The sequence below is a fragment of the Tripterygium wilfordii genome, chromosome 8 (assembly GCF_013401445.1).
Source record: "Tripterygium wilfordii isolate XIE 37 chromosome 8, ASM1340144v1, whole genome shotgun sequence".
Classification (NCBI taxonomy): Eukaryota; Viridiplantae; Streptophyta; class Magnoliopsida; order Celastrales; family Celastraceae; genus Tripterygium; species Tripterygium wilfordii.
The window spans coordinates 2,394,226-2,414,628 of record NC_052239.1 but is presented as its reverse complement, the minus strand read 5'-3'; the positions used below and the strand labels follow the sequence as shown (position 1 = coordinate 2,414,628).

General features: G+C 39.1%; 3 protein-coding genes across 3 annotated transcripts; 2 read left to right on the top strand and 1 right to left on the bottom strand.

The window, feature by feature from the left end:
- Positions 1-47: 47 nt before the first annotated feature.
- On the top strand, positions 48-4,985 carry LOC120004286 (proteasome subunit alpha type-6-like). Its single transcript, XM_038853587.1, has 9 exons — positions 48-269; positions 1,041-1,135; positions 1,228-1,309; positions 1,835-1,931; positions 2,792-2,850; positions 2,970-3,052; positions 3,175-3,270; positions 4,290-4,349; positions 4,655-4,985. Exons 1-9 carry the CDS (start codon positions 194-196, stop codon positions 4,745-4,747), a joined length of 741 nt encoding a protein of 246 aa, XP_038709515.1. The 5' UTR covers positions 48-193; the 3' UTR covers positions 4,748-4,985.
- A 347-nt stretch (positions 4,986-5,332) lies between these two features.
- Positions 5,333-8,032, top strand: LOC120004006 (subtilisin-like protease SBT1.4). Its single transcript, XM_038853201.1, has one exon. The coding sequence runs from the start codon at positions 5,389-5,391 to the stop codon at positions 7,702-7,704; it is 2,316 nt and encodes a 771-aa protein (XP_038709129.1). The 5' UTR covers positions 5,333-5,388; the 3' UTR covers positions 7,705-8,032.
- Positions 8,033-12,027: 3,995 nt separating this feature from the next.
- Positions 12,028-18,400, bottom strand: LOC120003846. The gene is made up of 11 exons (XM_038852972.1): positions 17,949-18,400; positions 17,198-17,322; positions 16,477-16,921; positions 16,222-16,352; positions 15,251-16,037; positions 14,523-14,978; positions 14,114-14,302; positions 13,768-13,995; positions 13,148-13,493; positions 12,876-13,059; positions 12,028-12,756 (listed from the first exon to the last, which is right to left on the bottom strand). Exons 1-11 carry the CDS (start codon positions 18,144-18,146, stop codon positions 12,276-12,278), a joined length of 3,570 nt encoding a protein of 1,189 aa, XP_038708900.1. The 5' UTR covers positions 18,147-18,400; the 3' UTR covers positions 12,028-12,275.
- Between the last annotated feature and the right edge of the window lie 2,003 nt (positions 18,401-20,403).

Below are 20,403 nucleotides of genomic sequence, written 5' to 3'. Positions count from 1 at the left end.
CTCTGATTTCTTGGGAACAAAGCCTCCCCTTCTGTATTTGATCCGTTCCTCTGGACTCTGGAGCAAGACTTCTACTACTTTCATCTCTGTGCACACATCAATCTCAGAATCGCTCGCAGATACGATCTCCATTGTTTTACTTTTTCGTTATAATTAGAAGAAGAGAAGCGGAGATTCAAGGCGAGTTGCGAGGATGAGCAGAGGAAGCGGAGGAGGATACGATCGTCACATCACCATCTTTTCGCCCGAGGGTCGCCTCTTTCAAGTCGGTATGTCATCGCTTATGAAGTTCCATTTTGTAATAATTGTTGTCGTTTTGTTTCTGATGCTGCTGCTATAGCTCGAAAAGACTGGTTGCTTAGTAGATTTGTTTGATTTGTTTACTTTTTCCGGGAGCAATCGGAGTTGTTATTTACATGATGTCGAATTCTTTTATGAAATTTTAACTACTAGTTGTATATCGGGCACGATTAGATTATATGGGTTCTCAGCCAGGGAATTTAACCTTGAAGTTTTGTAACTGTGTCCCTCGATCTAACTTGGCCCCTTTTTTTGGATTCCGAGAAAGTAGTGGAAAGATGGTTACGAATTGAAAAAGAGATTAGAACTGGTTCTAACGGTATTTTGGGGCAGCAATATTAGTCCTTGCTTTGGTGATGTAGGCTTAATCTTTGATTGTTTGCGAAATTTTTTTGGGAAATGAGAAGAAGTGTCAAATCCTAATGTCAATTAGGAATTGCATGGACCTTCCAGTTCTCCCATATCCAAGCCATATTATTCAATACTGTTGATGCTTATTCCGAACAAATTATCTTCTTCTGGTTCTAATAAGTACTTTGGTTCTTTCAACTTGCTTATGGTCATCAAAAGAAGAAATCTTAATATCTAATGATTTGATTAGCTGCAGGAGATCTGGCCTTGCCGGAAACTTTTTGGGAGAGGGATCATAAAAATACATTATTTCATTTTGTTGCAATGCAGCGTATATACTTCTTTTCTGGCTTAAATCTAACAAGTCTGTTTTCTCCTTGAACCTGTAGAATATGCTTTTAAGGCTGTCAAGGCGTCTGGGATCACCTCTATTGGTGTACGAGGAAAGGACTCTGTATGCGTTGTGACGCAAAGGAAGGTCCCAGTAAGTGCCTAGTTGATTATGCATGCTAACGTTTTGCATAACTTGCCGCTTTAAACTCTTGTGGACTTCAAAAATGCCAAAATTTGATGCAGGACAAGCTTTTGGATCAGACAAGTGTCACACATCTTTTCCCCATTACAAAGTTCCTTGGGTTACTAGCCACTGGCCTCACAGGTTTTTTCTTATGCCCTTTTGACTTTTTATTCCTCTGCAATCTAGCTTTTCGTATTTTTATATATGCATTATTTAGATTTTGTTATGGGGTAGTTTTTTTTTAAGGGTATTTCCTAATTCCTATAGTCTTTGTGTGGTAATTGTCCCTCATTGGATTAAATCAAAAGATATAACTAATGTAGAGGAGACGGGAATTGTGATTACATGAGGTTTGAGCATGCTCAATACTGTTTTAATTCAAGGAAAGCCAATAAATTTTTTTAAAATGGCGACGATTCATATTGGAAGCTCACTGGGTTATCTCTACTACCATTTGTTAATAATCATACACGTGTTACTCTCTTGCCTGGAAACCCACCCATATTTTCAACCTGTTTACTGTTTTTTATTATTGCTTCATAGTCAGGTCATCCTGGTGGTTATGTAAAGTTGCAATTTTTCATTGAGTGCATAACATGTAACGGCGTAAAGTTGTTTAGTTTTTAGATGAGTGAACTAAAGTGTCTTTTGCATGCCATTTTCCAGCTGACGCAAGGACCTTGGTTCAACAGGCAAGGAATGAAGCAGCTGAGTTTCGATTCAAATATGGATATGAGATGCCTGTGGATGTATTGGCTAGATGGTATTTTTTGTCTTCCATGTCCTCCTGTAGGTCATGTTAATGTGCAACATTATTTCAATTTTCACATGGATCAACTGCTAAACCAGTTCCCACGACGTTTTTTGAGTAGGAGATATTAAAGCATCCATTTTCCCATATAACTTGATTGTTGAACAAACTAGAAGAACATAAAAATATGGTCCAATCCTTTCTTAAGGTTGTGTGCTTAACTTTTATGAAATGGTGCCGTGTAGAAGGCGGTTAGTAAGTTGCTTGCCATGTCTGTTAAGTGTTAACACAAGATTATGGAATAAGTGACAAAGAAACTCCATGTGGCAGGTTCAATGTAGCTTTGATTGAGATTTATGTAAAAAGTGAACAACTATTGTGTGTAAGCCTCCCACAGTTGATGCATGGTAGGAGAAATTCATATGTAAACTTTCCCTTGTAAGCGGAGGGGCTATTTCTGATACTTGAACCTGTGTCCTCTAAATTTCAATGAAGCAACTCATCATTGAGCCGAACGTTCACTCTTTGATTGAGATTTTAGGATTGAGGTTTCTTGTTGGTGTAAGCGGAGGGGCTATTTCTGTTACTTGAACTTGTGTCCTCTAAATTTCAAATGAAGCAACTCATCATTGAGCCACATGTTCACTCTTTGATTGAGATTTTAGGATTGAGGTTTCTTGCTGGTGTGGCGAAATAATGCGAATCGCATATAGCCCGCTTAATTATGTTGATATTAATTAGCAGTTCACAAAATGGCATATGCATTTTTTAGTAAGTTGTGTACTGCAGTTTTTCAAAGATCATTGCTTCAGTTTATTTAAATTTTGATCTCACCTAATTAATTTAATTTGCCGAAATCATTGTATATGCAGGATTGCTGACAAGTCACAAGTCTATACTCAACATGCTTATATGAGACCTCTTGGAGTTGGTAAGGTTTTGGTCTTTTTCACAGTTGTGAAAGACTCTTGCCCAAGCTCCACATCAATGCATTTTTTTTTTTTCTGATTTCGTCACTTCTTCTCAATTTGTCATACTTGTCGTTTCCAGTTGCCATGGTATTGGGTATTGATGATGAAGAAGGGGCTCGGCTTTATAAGTGTGATCCAGCTGGCCATTTCTTTGGCCACAAGGTATGTTGCTTTATCATGGCAGCATTGCGTACTCCCCATCAAAATTGGCTTTTTTTGGTTGCATAGCATAATATTTTTCTGTTGAATTGTTGTATTTATCTGAGATTTATACTATGCTTTAGGCGACTAGTGCTGGTGTGAAAGAGCAAGAAGCAATTAACTTCTTAGAGAAGAAGATGAAGAATGATCCGGCATTTTCTTATGAGGAGACAGTGCAGGTACATGTTATTTCTCTTTCGCACGATTGTTATTTTCTTACCACAGAATGGATGTGCGAAATTGTCACACCTGTTAATATAGACATTTTTCTTGGCATCCATTCTTAGGAGTCAAATTGTGTTTCAGAAATGCCATGTTTTTTGTTTTTTTTTTTTCATCTCTGATTGAAGGACACACATGACCTTAGCAACATGGTCTATAATATGCCTGTTTGCCAAAGCATAATGTACATACGTTAGTAATGTAGCTTTTTTTGCGAGACTTTCTACAGTTATGTTTACTTTGACTTAATTAGAGCTTCTAACAATGTCTGTTTGAAGTAGTTATTTGCTAGGCTTTATACTTAAGAACATATTTGCTATCGAATTTCACCTGTGTCTCTCTTGTGAATGGAAAACTGTGATGAAATTGTAGTTTGTTTGATATTTGAGATTTAGAGGCTGGATTCTTTTTTCCAATGATCTTTAGTAAACTGTGACGGAAACAAAAGAGATTTGAGGGGGTAAATCGATTACTTATTGGATTTACCGTGCTTCTGGAAAAATTATCATGTGAATGTAGATAATAATGTCAGTGAGTCCTTATCTTTTAGTTCTTCTTCCGCTTGATATTTGCAAGGGATGCCCTTGGTGCCTTGATACATTCTCTTCTCTTTTTTTCCCCTTTTGAGTCGTGAATTAAATATATGGCTTGACTGGCTGGTTCTGGGTTCTCATTGACCAATAACCAATTACAAACCTCTTCTAACTATTTCTGATTTTCTTTATGACAACATTAGTTACTACTTCATGCAAACAGGATTTCGAAGCCAATATTTTTGTCCAGAGAACTTTTATAAGAAAACTTTGTTGGGCGTTTGCTACAAGCTAGCAATATAGATTGCCTCTTCTCCCAAATCTTGGTGAACTGTTAGCTTGATATTTGTGGTTGCTTCAAAGCATGGATTAAAACTTGATATTTTTATGTTACGCATGACTCTTTTTCTGTGGCTTAACTCTGCTGCATTTATCTTTTGTAGACAGCAATTTCTGCCTTACAGTCAGTTCTTCAAGAAGATTTTAAGGCCACTGAGATTGAGGTACATAATCATAATATATAAGCTTGAGGGGCTATCAATATGTTATTGTGATGGTAGAGCAAAAATGCAGTACTTCATATTGTTTTCTACTCTTTAATTTTACTCCGTTTAGTAGGGCAATGGCCATATTATATAGCTGGGTTTAGGGTTTTCAATTGTATAGCTGAATTACCGAAATTATCATTTGCTTGCTTTTATGCTGCTGCTTATCTTATAGGAGAATTTTTTTAATAGTTATTCGTACTTTGGAAAAAAAAAAAGGCTTTGTTAACCGTTGATGATGCTGTTAATGATTATTCATACAGGTTGGAGTTGTAAGGAAAGAGAACCCAGTGTTCAGAGTGTTGTCAACTGATGAAATCGATGAGCACTTGACTGCCATAAGCGAGCGAGACTGAAGACCAACAAGGCATAGGAGAAGTAAGGAAGAATCTGTGTGTGTCTCAACGTTCCTAATATCAGCCTGCGGGTTTGATTGTGGTTTTCATTTTAGACCGACTGTTTTATGAGATTTATCAGAGTATTTTGCAATTTGTAATTTGGGTTATCAGCCTTCAACTGTATGTTTAACTTAAACCTTGTTTTTAGATTGTGATCAAAATGGACTGGACTGATAAGTTCACTCTTTCTACTGCACCAAATAGGCGGCTAATCTCATAAATTCATTTGGACCTCCTGAGTCCTGATAGCCATGACCCAGTCAGCGCATGCCTGCATGGACCACGAAGCATATTGTAATGAGCCCGTTCTAAACACAAAACCCACACGCAATCCTATAAGACCTACCCTAATATAAGCAAAAAAAAAGATTCGCTCGTCAAGCATGGCCAATAATAACTCTCCACGTTTCACGAAATAATGGAGTCAAACCCAGGGGTATTCACGTAATCACACTCGTCGGATGACGTGGACGAATACGGTGTTAGGACACCATCCTCACCGATCGGAATCTGAATCTGAATCTGAATCTGAATCTATAACAACATATCGTCCAGTCACAGACATTTTCCCAGCCAGTTTCTCAGGAACCAAACAAGTTATGGCAGTCCCCTCTGTTTTCTCCGTCATCTTCCTCTTCCTTTCGTTGACATCTCCAACACTCTCAGACCCATCATCAGACCATCCACGAACATTCATTGTCCACGTGTCAAGATCACACAAGCCTGCCTTCTTCTCCTCACACCACCACTGGTATACCTCCATCATCCACTCCCTACCTCCCCGACCTCACCCTGCCAAGATCGTCTATACCTACGACCGTGCCCTTAATGGCTTCTCTGCTCAGCTGACCGGCGTCCAGGTGGCGAAACTCCGTCAGATCCCTGGCATCATCTCAGTCCAACCGGACCAGATTCGCCAGATCCATACCACTCGCACACCTCACTTTTTAGGGCTTACCGATAATTACGGTCTCTGGCAGAACTCCAATTATGGCGATGGAGTGATAATTGGAGTTCTCGATACCGGAATTTGGCCTGAACGCCGGAGTTTTTCTGATTTAGGTTTGTCAGCTGTTCCTGATACATGGAAAGGTGTTTGCGAAACATCCTCTGATTTTCCGGCTTCCGCTTGCAACGGGAAGATAATAGGAGCAAGAGCGTTTTATAAGGGCTATGAATCTTATATGAGAAGACCGATTGATGAATCAAAGGAGTCAAAATCGCCGAGAGATACGGAAGGTCATGGCACGCACACTGCGTCTACTGCAGCTGGTTCTGCCGTTTATAACGCAAGTCTCTTTGAATATGCCCAAGGAGTAGCTCGGGGAATGGCTTCCAGAGCCCGAATTGCAGCATACAAAATATGCTGGAGCTTAGGTTGTTTTGATTCTGATATTCTTGCAGCTATGGATCAAGCGGTTGCCGATGGTGTCGATGTTATTTCTTTATCTGTTGGTTCTAGCTACGCTTCTCCATATGATCAAGATTCGATCGCCATTGGTGCTTTTGGTGCTGTCCAGCATGGTGTAGTTGTGTCATGTTCAGCGGGGAACTCCGGGCCCGGTCCACAAACAGCTGTTAACATTGCTCCATGGATTTTAACAGTTGGTGCTTCCACGATCGATCGAGAATTTCCAGCTGATGTAGTACTTGGCAACGGAAAGGTGTTTGGTGGTGTGTCCTTGTATTCTGGTGATCCTCTCCCTAATTCCAAACTTCCCGTAGTTTATGCCGGCGATTGTGGGAGTAGATATTGTTACACGGGAAGCCTTAGTCAGTCTAAAGTTCAAGGAAAGATTGTGGTGTGTGATCGAGGAGGGAACGCGAGAGTTGAGAAGGGAAGTGCAGTGAAGCTTGCCGGTGGACTTGGGATGATACTAGCCAACACAGAAGATAGTGGAGAAGAGCTGCTTGCGGATTCCCATCTTGTGCCGACGACCATGGTGGGTCAAATCGCCGGAGATCAAATTAAAGAGTACGTTAAGTTAGCTCAATATCCTACAGCAACAATTTTGTTTCGTGGAACTGTAATTGGAACTTCACCACCAGCTCCAAAGGTGGCAGCATTTTCAAGCCGTGGTCCAAACCATATAACACCAGAGATTCTTAAGCCGGACATTATTGCTCCCGGCGTTAACATCTTGGCTGGTTGGACTGGAGCTAGTGCACCAACAGATTTGGACATTGATCCAAGGAGAGTTGACTTCAATATAATTTCCGGTACTTCAATGTCTTGCCCGCACGCTAGTGGCATTGCAGGTTTGCTTCGAAAGGCATATCCGAACTGGTCACCAGCTGCAGTGAAGTCTGCGTTAATGACAACTGCATTCAATCTTGATAATTCAGGGAAGAATATCATAGATCTTGCTAGTGGCGATGAATCAACGCCCTTTATTCATGGAGCAGGGCATGTAGATCCCAACAGAGCTTTGAATCCAGGGTTGGTGTATGACATTGATACTAATGACTATGTTGCATTCCTTTGCTCTATCGGATACGATGCTGATCGAATTGCTGTATTTGTAAGACAGCCTGCTAGTTCAGATGTATGTGCACAAAGTTTGGAAAATCCGGGGTATCTTAATTACCCATCATTTGCTGTGGTTTTCAAGTCCAACAGTGGTATTGTTAAATACAAGAGAGCAGTGAAAAATGTAGGGAGTTCAGTTGATGCAGTCTATGATGTTAAGGTGAATGCCCCTGAAAATGTCGACGTCCATGTTTCTCCGAGCAAGCTTGTGTTCAGTGCAGAAAACCAATCAATCTCCTATGAGATCACATTCTCAAGTGTGGGGTTGGGGTGGTTTGATATCAGGACATCGAGTTATGGTTCAATTGAATGGAGCGATGGAGTTCATCTAGTTAGAAGTGCTATTGCTGTCAGGTGGAGTCAAGGATATAGAGATTCCATTTGAGTTGCAAATGGATGATGATGCTGTGAGTTCAATCAATTAACCAGGTATTGTTCAGCTCTTTGATATGTGCTTAAATTATCTACCCCTTTGTACCAACTAGAAAATCTTGGTTTGGCCTTTGTGTATGAATTAAAGTAGTGGGTGATCCAACTTATCAAAAATTTGAGTCCATTATTAAAAAAGTGGAACAAGTCTCACAGCGGGCGGGATCAGGGATGGCGAGGTCAGGGACGTGTAATATGTACCCACCCAGACATTATCCCACATAATATTGTTGAAAATCCGTTATTATATTAATAATAATATAGAAAATGGCTTCTAAAAAAAATCAACAATAGATGTTGTAATTGTTTTTTTACCTTTACTTTGACTAATTATCGTAGTAATTACCAAAATCCATTGAAACCTTGTTACCGAGCAAACATTGATGAGTAAGGACTAAGGACAACAAGCATTGTCATATGGCCAGCCAGGGATTATCAAATGAGTGTGCCAGCTTTGTCAGCTCCTTCTAAAAATGAGATTTCTGATATTTCTTAGAACCCAATGCCCCTGGATTAATGTGTTCTCTAGGAGTAGTGGCTACAATCCATGGCAACAACAAACCCGCGGTCGAGTTGATTAGTTGAGTTGATTAAGACATATACTTGAATTGAGTGGTACCCAAATTTGAATCCCCGCTCCGGCTTATCTATCAAAAAAAAAAGCTACACGATAGTTGAATTTTTGGTCTGTCTATCAAGTGTACCAACACAACTAAACCTCACTTTCTTTTAAAACTCTCTAGCGATATTACATGAAAAATCGCACGTAAGAATGTTACACTGACATTAATTTACACATTTTCAATATCTCAAAAATAAAATAACCTCAAGCCGGTCGAACGACCGAGAGTGCAATCTCGTCCAATGCAATAACGTTTCTTGTAAGAGTAAGACGACGCGGTTGGTCTATATATAATGTTAGCCTTGAAACCTTACTATCAAGCTTTCTCAAAAATGGCGTTCTTCGAAAAAACTCTGACCTCCACAGATGTTGAGAAGAGATTATCCATCCCTACCAGATGTTTTGCCCATTTTAAAGGTCGAATTGAAGGAACTCATGCTGTAGGCTTGAAGGTGAAGGACGACAAGGGGCAGTTGATGACCTTCTGCTGCACCACCAGGAAGAAAGGCTACAAGAAACCTGTTTTCACCAAGGGATGGCGCGAATACGTTCGCCGGAAGAAGCTCAGAGCCGGCGACAAGATCGTTTTCCAACCATCGGGAGACGAAGATGGTGGTGTTGTGTACAAGATTGAGGCCAAGAGAAGAATCACAATCTTGGGTCCACAAGTGTGGTGTAATGTGTCTGATGCCTAAAATCCTCGGCGGCGGCGGCGGCGGTTGTGTAACTGTTTTTTAGTTGTATTTGTAGTGTTTGATGAATCACTATAGCTACGAGTGTTCTGTTTTGTTAGGGGTGTTGTTGTAAGAGAGTGTGTGATGTTAATTTTTGGTATATGACTATGAGTGTTGTTTCATCTCACTGGTACTTGACGTAGAGTACGTATTTCTTGATATTACCTTTCAACAGTCGATATGAACTTAAAATCAAGCTGGTTTACGCATAAATTTTCTATAGACAGAGTAAATTGAGTTATAGTCCAGCACGCAACCACAAAAGTATTACTCATGATGGGTATTCCTCATAGAGTGTTAATGTGAAAAATCAAACACAAACAAATTTGCATATGGAGAGATTCATCCACCTAGGAGCAGCTAAACGAGACCAAGTGAACCTTTTGATTTCAATCTTTCTTGTAAGGGGACGATATTGCTGAATTTCTTTTTAATATTTAAAAAAACCAAAGTCGGTTCATAGAGTGAATGAGTATAGCGAGTACGTGCGTTTCTTCCTGAGAATCTCTCACGACATCACCCGAGAAAACCACAAAAGTCTTGCCCAAGAAAACGACCTCAAACATGATTATTTTTTTTATATGGAACCCACTCAACTGTCCATAGACAATTGATTCTAGAATACATGAAAGATCCTACAACCCCATTAGACCAATTGAGACCTGGTCCGAGACTCAATACAGGAAGATAACCCGGGTGACATTCGCATACGTTGGGATGAGGAATGATCTATCATTCAAACTGGGATAATGAAAAATACCTATGAGGCTTGAGCTCACGACCTCCCACTTGCACTAAGAATTAATGTGGTCAAATTCCGATAACGACGAGTTGTTAACCTCATACATGATTCCTTGAACCCTTAAAGCATATAACGAAACATTATTCAATAAATAAACCCCAGACGCGCGAATGCTACACCGGATGCAAGCGAGAACAGTTGGAATGTTTCGAAAGTCGGTCGATTTCTTCAGACACCCCCCGCCCCCAAAAGAAAACCTTTTTTCTTGTAAAAACAGAGTTTAGAGCATCCACAATGGGATGATTTTGAAGTGCTTGAGATGATACTTTCTTGATAAATTAAGCGCTAGATGTTCACAATGGGTACTTGAGATGATACTTTCTTGATAAGTTAAGCACTACATGCACACTTGTGATAAAAAATGACACTTGAAAAATTAGTTCATACTTGATCTTTGAAGTGTATGATAATTGATGAATAGTGAAGAGAGAGGTGATGAAAAAGAAAGAGAGATGTGATGAAAAGTAAGAGAGAGATGATGGAAAGAAAGAGAGAGAAGATAAAAAGGAAGAGAGAGGTGATGAAAAATAAGAGAGAGATGATGAAAAAGAAGAGAGAGAAAATAAAGAAAATGAATATAGAGTGTTGAAATGTATGGAGTGTTGATGAATAGTGTAGATTGTGGGACCCAATCACCCAATTAAATTGTGCCACCTAAGAGAAATAAGAAGAGAGAGAATATAATTTAGTGAAATTTGGAGTGTGTGCACAAGTAACACCATTGTGGATGCTCTTATAAATACTGGACAACTCTGCAAGCCTGAAACCAATATTCCAAACAGAGTGTTTGTTATCGTTATCGATATCAATATCAAATTCAATCGGAAATGGGGGTACTATTTGAGAAAATCCTTTCTGAAACAGATACTAACAAAAGACTATCAATCCCCACTAGATGCTTAGCCTATTTTACCGGTTCAGTACTCGATCAAGAAGCTTATGCTGTGGAATTGAAGGTAAAGGATCACCAGATGGGTTATGTTCACACCTTCTACTGCACAACTAGGAAGAGAGGCTACAAGAAACCAGTTTTCTCAAAGGGCTGGGTCAACTATGTTCGCCAGAGAAATCTCAGAGTCGGGGACAAGGTCGTATTTCGACGAGAGGGAGACGGCGAAGGTGGGTTTGTATACAAGATTGAAGCTAAGAGGAGATTGAGACTAATGGGTCAGCTTTATTGGAGTACTGTTCCGGAGAAATAAATCCGATCACCATGTATCGTGTCAGTTGTTGAATTAGTTTCAGTTTTAACAGGGATGTTGTTTGAAACACTAGTGAAGTTATGTACTCAAATATCAAATATTAGTATTAATATCAAAACAGATGTTTATTAGGCATCAATTTGGCTGTTTTTGGATCAATTATCGTTGTCTTGTAATGAAAACAAGACAGTCTCAAGAACTAGAGTTGTGGGTTTGACTCTTGCTCTGTTTCTCCGATGTACAATTCTCCGGTAGCAGAGCAGAACGCGCGCTTTGTGCCGACCACGCAAGGTTCGCGCGCGATTCGCAAGTTCACCGTAAAGTCTTTCAAAAGAAAGTGGAAAGTAGACGACCTGAAGCTCGATTGGCTTTCGCACGGATTAGCCTAATGGGCCACGGCTGTCAAATGGGCCGGCCTCATTTCTGCACTGGAGTCTATCCTTAAAAGTCTATGGCCATGATTTTTCTTTATTTTTTTATTTACAAAAAACGGCATCATACAAAGTTTCATTTCGACACTCGATAGGACAAACCATCAGTTTCGCGTGTACAAAAATTTCTCATTTGACGATAAAAGAAGTTAAACCAAAACCCAACACATGGTCGCAAGACTATTACTTACAATAAGAATCGAACTTAGAGCTTCACTAGTCCATACAATTTAATACTTTGATCCAGAGAGATTCACCAAAACCTCCCAAGTTCATAGGATTTGATTTTGACATTCGATAGAACAGACAATCAGTTCCGCAAGAACAAAAATTTTTCATTTGATGATAAGAGACGTAATGTCAAAACCCAACAAGATGCCACATGACTATTACTCACAATAAGAATCGAACTCAGAACCTCCTGAGTCCATACGATTTGATAGATTCACAAATTAAGCTGATTCTGACCATGAGTCCATGACCCTATGTTTTGGAACTCGGTCCGTGGACTCTGAAATTTCTGTACAGAACATACAAATAGGGGTATCAATCCGGACGAAGGACCTTCCACCAATACAGTTCAAATGTTATTTACATCTCGTCTGTTTGCAAAGAATTGTACAAGATACATGACATTATTCCACCTACACACACCACATTACAGACCTTTACACACACCTACTATGTACAACTGTGTCTTATTAGTTTGCTATTTAACAAATGCACACAAAGTCCATCACAAGCTTTCACTCAGCTTCCGGTACCAGGCCCCATGAACACAAACAGATACAGATGCCGCCACACCCACCACTTCAGCGACTTCCACCACCCTTTCAGTCAGGGCAACAGCTCCGACCTGCCGCAACGCCATCTCAGCTAATTTTTTACCTTTAGGGCCATTACCACCAAGGACAACTCCCCTTGCAGCCAGATAAACTGCGCGGGACACCTTCTCAAACACAGGATCCCCAGTTTGCAAGCTCTTCGCTAACATCCTCGTCATGACTAGTTTCCTCGTTTGAAGCTTTTCTGAATCTATCACCTCGAAATTTTTCGTGAACCCACTCATAGCTTCAACAATTTCTTCAATGCTTACATCCTCATTGCGATCTAAGAGCTCTACAACTTGTTCAGTGCACTTCGAGAGAATGCTTCCCATGTCTGTTGCGTTGGAAACTACTTGCTCGGTCAGAAGCGTTTGTTGACAAACAAGAATGCTGTACAAATATAGTTACAGTTAGCGACAAACCGAGCTGCAGACAAACTCAGATATTAGCGTTCCTACAACTTCAACCTAAGGAAGGGAAAGGAGAAGGAAGAGGGGGGTTGCTCTTGCCTGGTAGAAATTACAATATTCTTTTGCATCTGAGCCTGAGCTGCTCTCAATCTAGCAAAATTAAGTTTGAGAGTTTCAGGCAGAACTTCTTGCATCAGACCATCAATCCCGCTCACCAGCTTCAACAAACCAAGTCTCACCAACAAATCAACTCTTTCTCCACTGCATTCTGGTAGTTGATGGCCTGGTATAAGGATTTAAAAGACCAAGCGATGCATGTTAAGCAAAAGGAGGTGAAAAAGACCAATAAAAAATCCATAGAAGTATCAAACCTGGAGCATTTCCAGTAGCAGACACAAAAGTATCCATTTCACTTTGGTTCGTCTTAACCATAAAGTTTCCTCCTGTTCTAAGGATGGTCGAAGGAACAAAACCCTGAGATGAACTGTTGGGTCGAAGCAAAGGTGAGAGAAAATTCGAGTGTTCTATCCACTCCTGATCTTTACAAGGCCACACAGATGAAAGCCACTGCAATGTCATCGGCAGAGATGTGCGGGCATCATCAGGAGATCCATAACAGTTGGCAAAAGCTTCTCTGAGATAATCAAAACCAGCTGGCCCCTTCAACAAAGGCACCATCATTCTTATCCGTGCTTTGCTTATCTCTCTCTTTAATGTCTGTCACACGAATTAAAAAAAAAAAGAAAACAAAAAAGTTACACACTATCGCCAAAAATATATTTCTCACACATAAAATTCCACTTGAAAGCATGTGAGGATACACTCATTCACGGGGAGAAAAAGGCATGTAAGGGCACAACATGCAACCTTAATATCAGTTGCAACCCTGGTCGTCCCATTAGAAACTCATGCCAAAATGCAAATATATTCATGACCAAAAGCTATTCAAGATAAAATGTTATCACGGTTCGGATAAGAAAGATAAATAAACCTGAATCTGCTCCAGGACAAAGCGCAAACCCTTGATCATTGCAGTGACAAGAGAAAACTTTGACCCATCACTGTCTTGACAGATTTCAGTTAACTCCTTCAACAAATTCTGTTGAGTAGCCTTCATTTCATCATCACTGGCTGGAGAGGAAAGCTTCTGCAGAGTGGTCATCGCATACTCTAGAATCTTTCCAAGGTAATGGATGTCCAAGTTACCTGATTTAAGAATCTTAATGGAGAGAAATAAAAACAAAGGGTTCTCTCAATAGTTGCTAGGAAAGGAAAAATAAATAATATAAAAGAATATAAAAAGCTGCGAGAAAGGGTAAACTGGTAATCACTGCTACCTGGGAAAGAACTTCTAAATCAATAGCTTCAACAATATCTTGTTTCCAGCTCTGGGGCGCCATCTCGCAAATTTCATCCCTTACCTCCCTCATGAGTTGAACAACCCGGTCATAGTTGGGTTTATCCTGCTTCATGGATTCTATGATGCCATCCCAGAAAGCCTTCTCCATTGTCTCTCTGATCTTCGACTAAAAAGGATTGATGAAATAAAGAAAACACACCATTAAATCAGAGAAACCAGTAACTTATAATCACAACAACTGCCTAAGCTGAGAAAGAAAAGAAAAACAATGAAATAAAATGAAAACTCGAATCTATTGGCTGAAAATCAAGAAGCGCAAAAGAAAATTATGTTTAACAGCCACGGTGGTTGGTTTTTTGAATCATAACAAGAAGACGAATACTAACCTTTATACCGTTTTGATCTTCATGAGAATCATTGACACCATCCAAAACAGCTCGGCGCTGGTCGTGTAGAAATTCATTAACAATTACTTCATTCTCAGCATACAGCTGACTGTCTAAGTAGCTGTTCCTTGGTGAGAAAGAACCAAAATTCTCAGATGATGATGAATTATCTTCCCTAAACAAGGAGCAAACAACACGGCTTGGCTTCTCAGTGCCCACAATCACATTACTTTGTCTGTCTGAGGAAGAAGCAGAAGACATGCCAGCAGGAATACTAGTACTAGGTGAGCCTGGATACAAAGAGGACAATATTGGTGACCCTACAGGACTTCCATTTTCCTTCGCCTCAAAGTATTTAGATCGTGTCTCTGATAAAGCACATTCCATACGCTCAATCCCAGCATCTCCACTCAGGTGCTTTACCTTCTCCCTAATAAGTTTTTGATCTTCTGTAACCTGAATCAAAACAGCATTCAAAATAATCACTAATAGTGCTGTCAAATAACTTGGGCATACTACAATAGGAAATTAAGAGTTCATCTTTCTACACTTGAAAATGAAAACTAATACCAAATTTCAGCATGTAAACCAATCAAAATAATTGCATCTTCCAGTTAATTGAATCAGCCGGCAGCAGCTTTTTGGTGAACTTTTTTGGGAAACAAAAAATTTATTGAATTCAACTATCTGGCACTTTGATAAACCAATGAGAGATTTAAGGTTAGAACCTGCTTCTGGATGGCCTTCAAATCATGTGTAAGAGAATCATTATTCCCTTCTGCAGTAAGCTTGCATTTTTGAATCATTGAGAGCTCAAGCTGGCAAGCTGCTCTAACTAAATCCTCCTCCAAGGACTGAGCATCCCTAACTTTCCACACTACAAAACAATTTAAGTAAGAAGACCACGCTCTGTCAAAAGTTGCAAGCTGAGACCTGAAGGTCCAACGTTTCTGTGATGTGGTGGTGTCAGATTCCTCATCAAAACTCTGTATGGGTCCCTCTAATATTATCTTTAACAACAACTCAAACTCTCGGACAAATTCTTTTGCAGATTTGGATAAAGAAATTTCACGCTCTCCTTGACCACTGAAAACTGCATCTGGATGACCCAATATCATATAAGCACAAAGAACTATTCTCACCGGATACCTTGACAACGTAGCAGGACCTTTGGTTCCCTCCCTGACTGAAGATGCTTTCTTTAGATCTCTGCCCCTCAAGGAAGTCCTCGTAGCAGTCCTCTTTTTAGGTGTGGCAACTCTTCTTAGAAGGTGATCAATGTCATCGAATCCAGTCAGATGATTGGTAGAGGTAGAAGCCTTTGCAAGCTTAAAACGGCTATCTAACCTATCCAGCAGTGATTTCACAGTTTGCAGAGTAGCAGTTGATTCAATCAGTAGAGCAAGCTGCTCAAAAGGCAGTGACTTCACACGATTCTCATTTATGTTCAAGGCATCATAAGCTTTTGCCAGGTCTAAGGTAGTTTTCCTAGTCCTAAGGAAACGTCTCCAGCACCTATAGAAATATAAAAGGGTACATGGTCACCTTTTTCATAATTTTATTACATGATCTTAAAAAGCACAATAATTTTGCCCAGAACTAGAACATCCATCGAAAGCAAGCAATAGTACACAATAACAAGACGGATGATGTTGGGCAAAGCATTTTCCTATACAGATAAGGCATGTATGTTATATACCTTGCTAATTTTCTGGAAAGTAGATCAGCCTGCTGCTTGTGCAACCTATTCCAGTTTACTCGAACATAATTGTGCTGCCTTCCTCGCTGCCTTCCTCTCTGCCTCAAATATTCTGCTCTATGTCGCTTTGCCTAATTATCATAAAGTTAGTATGTGAATAGAGAGTATAACGAATAACATAAAGGCCACCAAGAAAAATAGAACAAACAAATTGAACACAAATGAAAGGTGTTCAACTTCAGACAGCATTCACACCCTTTGAAGTCGATCTTCCAACTGGTCCCTCAGCCTCCTCCTCTCAATCTCGCGTTGGTGAGAGATGGACATGGCTACTTGCTGCACCTGCAACACCCTAGCATGTGCTCTATTCTTCTCTGCTTCCAGCAATCCCATTCGTTTTTTCTCCGCAGCCATACGCTTCTGGTGAATTGCAGTGCGCACACGCTCCTTATATCTATTCTCCCGAGCAACCCTTCGCAATAATGACTGAGATGATCTCTCCTTTAGAGTGGCTCTTCTTTGCCTATACGCCTTGACGATAAGCATTCTATTAGCCTCTGCCTGCTGGACCCGTGATTCTACTTTTGTGCCAAGCTTCTGACGTTCCCTCTCGAAACGCATTTCAACCCCTGTTTTAGCTGCTTGCCGCAACTCATCCAGCCTAGCTAAGCGCTTTTGAGCCTTTGCTAGAATACTCAACCTGTAAGACCACCAAGAATATGCTTAAGACTACAACTTCCATTCAATTTATATCCTTTTTGTAAAAAGGCAATTCATTAAAGTCGGATAAATTTGTTATTCATAACATGCGTCAAAGTACTTGACAACTGAGTGTGATGAGGGGGAGGGAACTCATTCCACGCAAGCTTAATCAAAGGCCTCAGTGCCTAACCAATGCAAAAAAATATGTGTGTGTGTGTGTTTGAATTAGAAAGCTTCAACTTTTCTTGCACAAAATAAGCCTATCAAGATTCACCTTTTCTGCTCAGCAGCTTGGAGCTTTGCTTCAAGGCGCTGTCCGAGATCTTCTTCATGAGATGAAGACTGGGAAGGGCTTCTTGGCTTTGGTCGCGCCTTGCTTGACACTTTCTTATAAAATTGCTGTACCAATAATAATAATAATAACCAATGATTAAAACAAATCAAAGCTAGCAATATAATAACACGTTTAAGAACAAGTAAAACTGAAAAATAACATTGAAAAAAAAAAAAAAAGAGGCTATAACACTAAAATTAGAATGAAAATTCTTTAAATGAGCATATTATTAAAAAGAAAGAACACAAGATGGATGTTTCTTCAAGAGAACACGGTTCATTTAAACATTCAGCACACAAGATATATCCTAAGTTAATTTTTGGTGAACGAAAAGAAAACTGCAAATGAAAAACTCAAAACCCAATAAGTCTGTTCTTCAGAATCAATATAGTGGTTAAATTTGGAATTGAAACAAGAAATAACTTATGAAGTGTAAGGAAACAGAATAAAATAAAGGAAATCGAATTATGACTAATTTTCTCCATTAATTTTAATTGCAAAGAAAGTAAACTAAATTAGATACCTTAACTACGCTAATCACTTTAGCAAAGAATATGTTTGGTACACAAAGCGTTTCCAACAAGTTCTCACCAACCAAACGCAGGAAAACAAAAGGTTTGATTTAGGGGGAAAAATACGAAAACAAGAAAAGATTTGCAAGAGAGATAGAGAGAGTGAGACTCGATGGAACCTCTCTACGAAGATCTGCGTCCCGAAGCTTGGCCTCAATTTCTTCTACAGTACTCGGCGTCTTACACTCCGTCACGAGCCTTTCCCGCAGCCTTTTTGGTACTCTCAACGGCGTCGCCGATATCGGTGCCGTATAATCCCTCACCGGAAAATCCAGCACAATTCCCCCGGCCATCCTCCCCGTCTCCGGCGACTCCATCAACAATCGATAACGACGACTGACTACAAATATATATATTTACATACACCGATGATGGTGATGATGGTGAAATTCCGATAGAGAGAATCAATGATTTGATTGAATAAGTTAGAAATTTATTACAGAAACCGAGAAATATGAAGGAAGCAGTGAAAAAGACTCTGCTTTTCTACTGCTTCGGGGGTTGATAGAAGAGAGATGATGATGAAGAGAGTTTGGTTTGGGGTTTGGTTGGTTTGGCGTTTGATGTTTGGGAGAGGAGAGTTTTACAAAAGCGTGTTTGGAATGTGTTATCTGGGTAGCCGCCACGTCATCGGATGCCCCAACGGTACTCTTTTCTTTTTCTCTTTTTTTTTTGTGAATAATATTTTCATTACATAAATAAAATTATAGAGCGTATACAACTATAAATAGTCTAGCGATAAATTTCTCTTGTTCAAATGGTCTGGACGCGAAAAATTTTGAGTTCGATTTTTACTAACAGTGTGTCATTTATATAGTCAATATCCATATCAATGAATTATGTGATTGAATTATGAATCACATAATGAAAAATTCAATCACATAATGAAAATACATGGTGATCGCTTTAAGTTTTAACTACCCGTTTCAATTTTAGTTAAATATTGTATTAACTAGTTTACAAGATAGCATGCCCATTTTTTTAAGTTAAAATCCAACTCTTTTTTCTTAACCGCTAACGAAACTATACAAATTTATCATTTCGACATCTGATATGGATTTAAATTCGGATCGTCAGACCCACTTGCACAAAAAATTCTCACCTAACAAAATGATAAATCGCTAAATCGGGTCAAAACTCCAACGCGTGGCTATAAGAGTGTTGCTCCCAATCGATTAACCTTTTTCGCAGAAATTTTGCACTTGCTAGTGACAAATTTTTTCACATAAATAAGGAATTTTGCAGACCACATTCTCTTTTGACATTATGATTAGCAACAAGTTTTTGTACTATTAATTTAGAACATTTTAGGGATAACATAACACATGTAATTTTTTTAACCTAACGACACTATACAAATTTATTTTTTGTACATTCTATATGAATTAAACTCGAGTTTATTCATTAATCATTCGATATGAACCTAAACTCAAGTCATCATACATGGGCAGAGATGGTGGAACTCATAACCTATTTAATAAGTAAAGAATACAAAAAAGCATGACTTTCACTGTATGAATAGCGAATGCATAAAAAGTTTCCCATGTGTGGTCAATCATGAACAAATTGGATTAGGGTGGTCTACCACTCATTCCCCACTATATGCCTTCATATAATTAAAAGCAAAGTCATATATAGAATTTGGTCATCTCACTCCACCTTTGCTTTCTAATCAATTATTCCATTTCTTTTTGGTTCGTCCTTGCATCCTTGTTTAACCTTGTGGTTATAGACCACATAACATGCATTTCTATATGTGCCAATGGCTTAAGTTATTACTAATCAATCAATTATTAATTTAATTATACCATGCTAAGCAATCATATATTATTGGTAGAATACTACTCTACATGGTAGATGACATCATTAGGAAATAATTATGATTTTTTAACATTATATTTGGGATCAATTAGGACTGTGATGCTACGCGTACATAATAATTAAGACTAATTGGTTCATGAGCCTAGTAGTAGGGGTGGTAAAACTTCGTTTGGTCTGGATAACTGAATTTATTTCATCTAAATTATACAAAGTTTGAACATAAGTTATACGTCTGAAATATGGGTTCAAACACAAAAAAATTTCTGTTTTGAAACCAGCTCCAGGTCTAAACACCGAAATCTTATCCGATTTACTTGTCTAGATTTAAACCAATCCGAGTATGGCCAATTAAAAACGTTCAAAATCCAATCTGTATTAAAGTTCGGATATGTAAATATTTTATAAACACGTGTTATTATCCGACCCGAAATCAATTTTTTTTTTGTCAACCCTTTCCGGTAGGACTGAATCTACGCTAATACCACGTTGGATCTAAAATTATTAAAAAGTCTTACCTAACAAAGAAAATGTAGTATACGTATTTATTTTTCTGATAGCCAAACGGACAAAAGCGTCATTTAGTTTATTTATATTCTGAATGGTTTTCAATTTCATTGCTTTCGGAGGCTGCCACCATAGGGTGACGTTTTGGCGTAATATTTCAATTAAACGGCGCCACATCATCCGGAAGAGGCGTGGAATTGTTGTCCAAAATCTATCCATTCACACCAATGATAACTGATGGAAATCGCA

Coding starts and splice junctions, on each gene's coding strand:
- LOC120004286 (XM_038853587.1), top strand. CDS start 194: ATGAGCAGAGGAAGCGGAGGAGGATACGATCGTCACATCACCATCTTT. Junction 270..1,040: donor GGGTCGCCTCTTTCAAGTCG/GTATGTCATCGC, acceptor TTGAACCTGTAG/AATATGCTTTTAAGGCTGTC. Junction 3,271..4,289: donor CTTATGAGGAGACAGTGCAG/GTACATGTTATT, acceptor TATCTTTTGTAG/ACAGCAATTTCTGCCTTACA.
- LOC120003846 (XM_038852972.1), bottom strand. CDS start 18,146: ATGGAGTCGCCGGAGACGGGGAGGATGGCCGGGGGAATTGTGCTGGAT. Junction 14,303..14,522: donor AAGATCAAAACGGTATAAAG/GTTAGTATTCGT, acceptor AATCCTTTTTAG/TCGAAGATCAGAGAGACAAT. Junction 12,757..12,875: donor AATATTGTAATTTCTACCAG/GCAAGAGCAACC, acceptor ATATTTGTACAG/CATTCTTGTTTGTCAACAAA.
- LOC120004006 (XM_038853201.1), top strand. CDS start 5,389: ATGGCAGTCCCCTCTGTTTTCTCCGTCATCTTCCTCTTCCTTTCGTTG.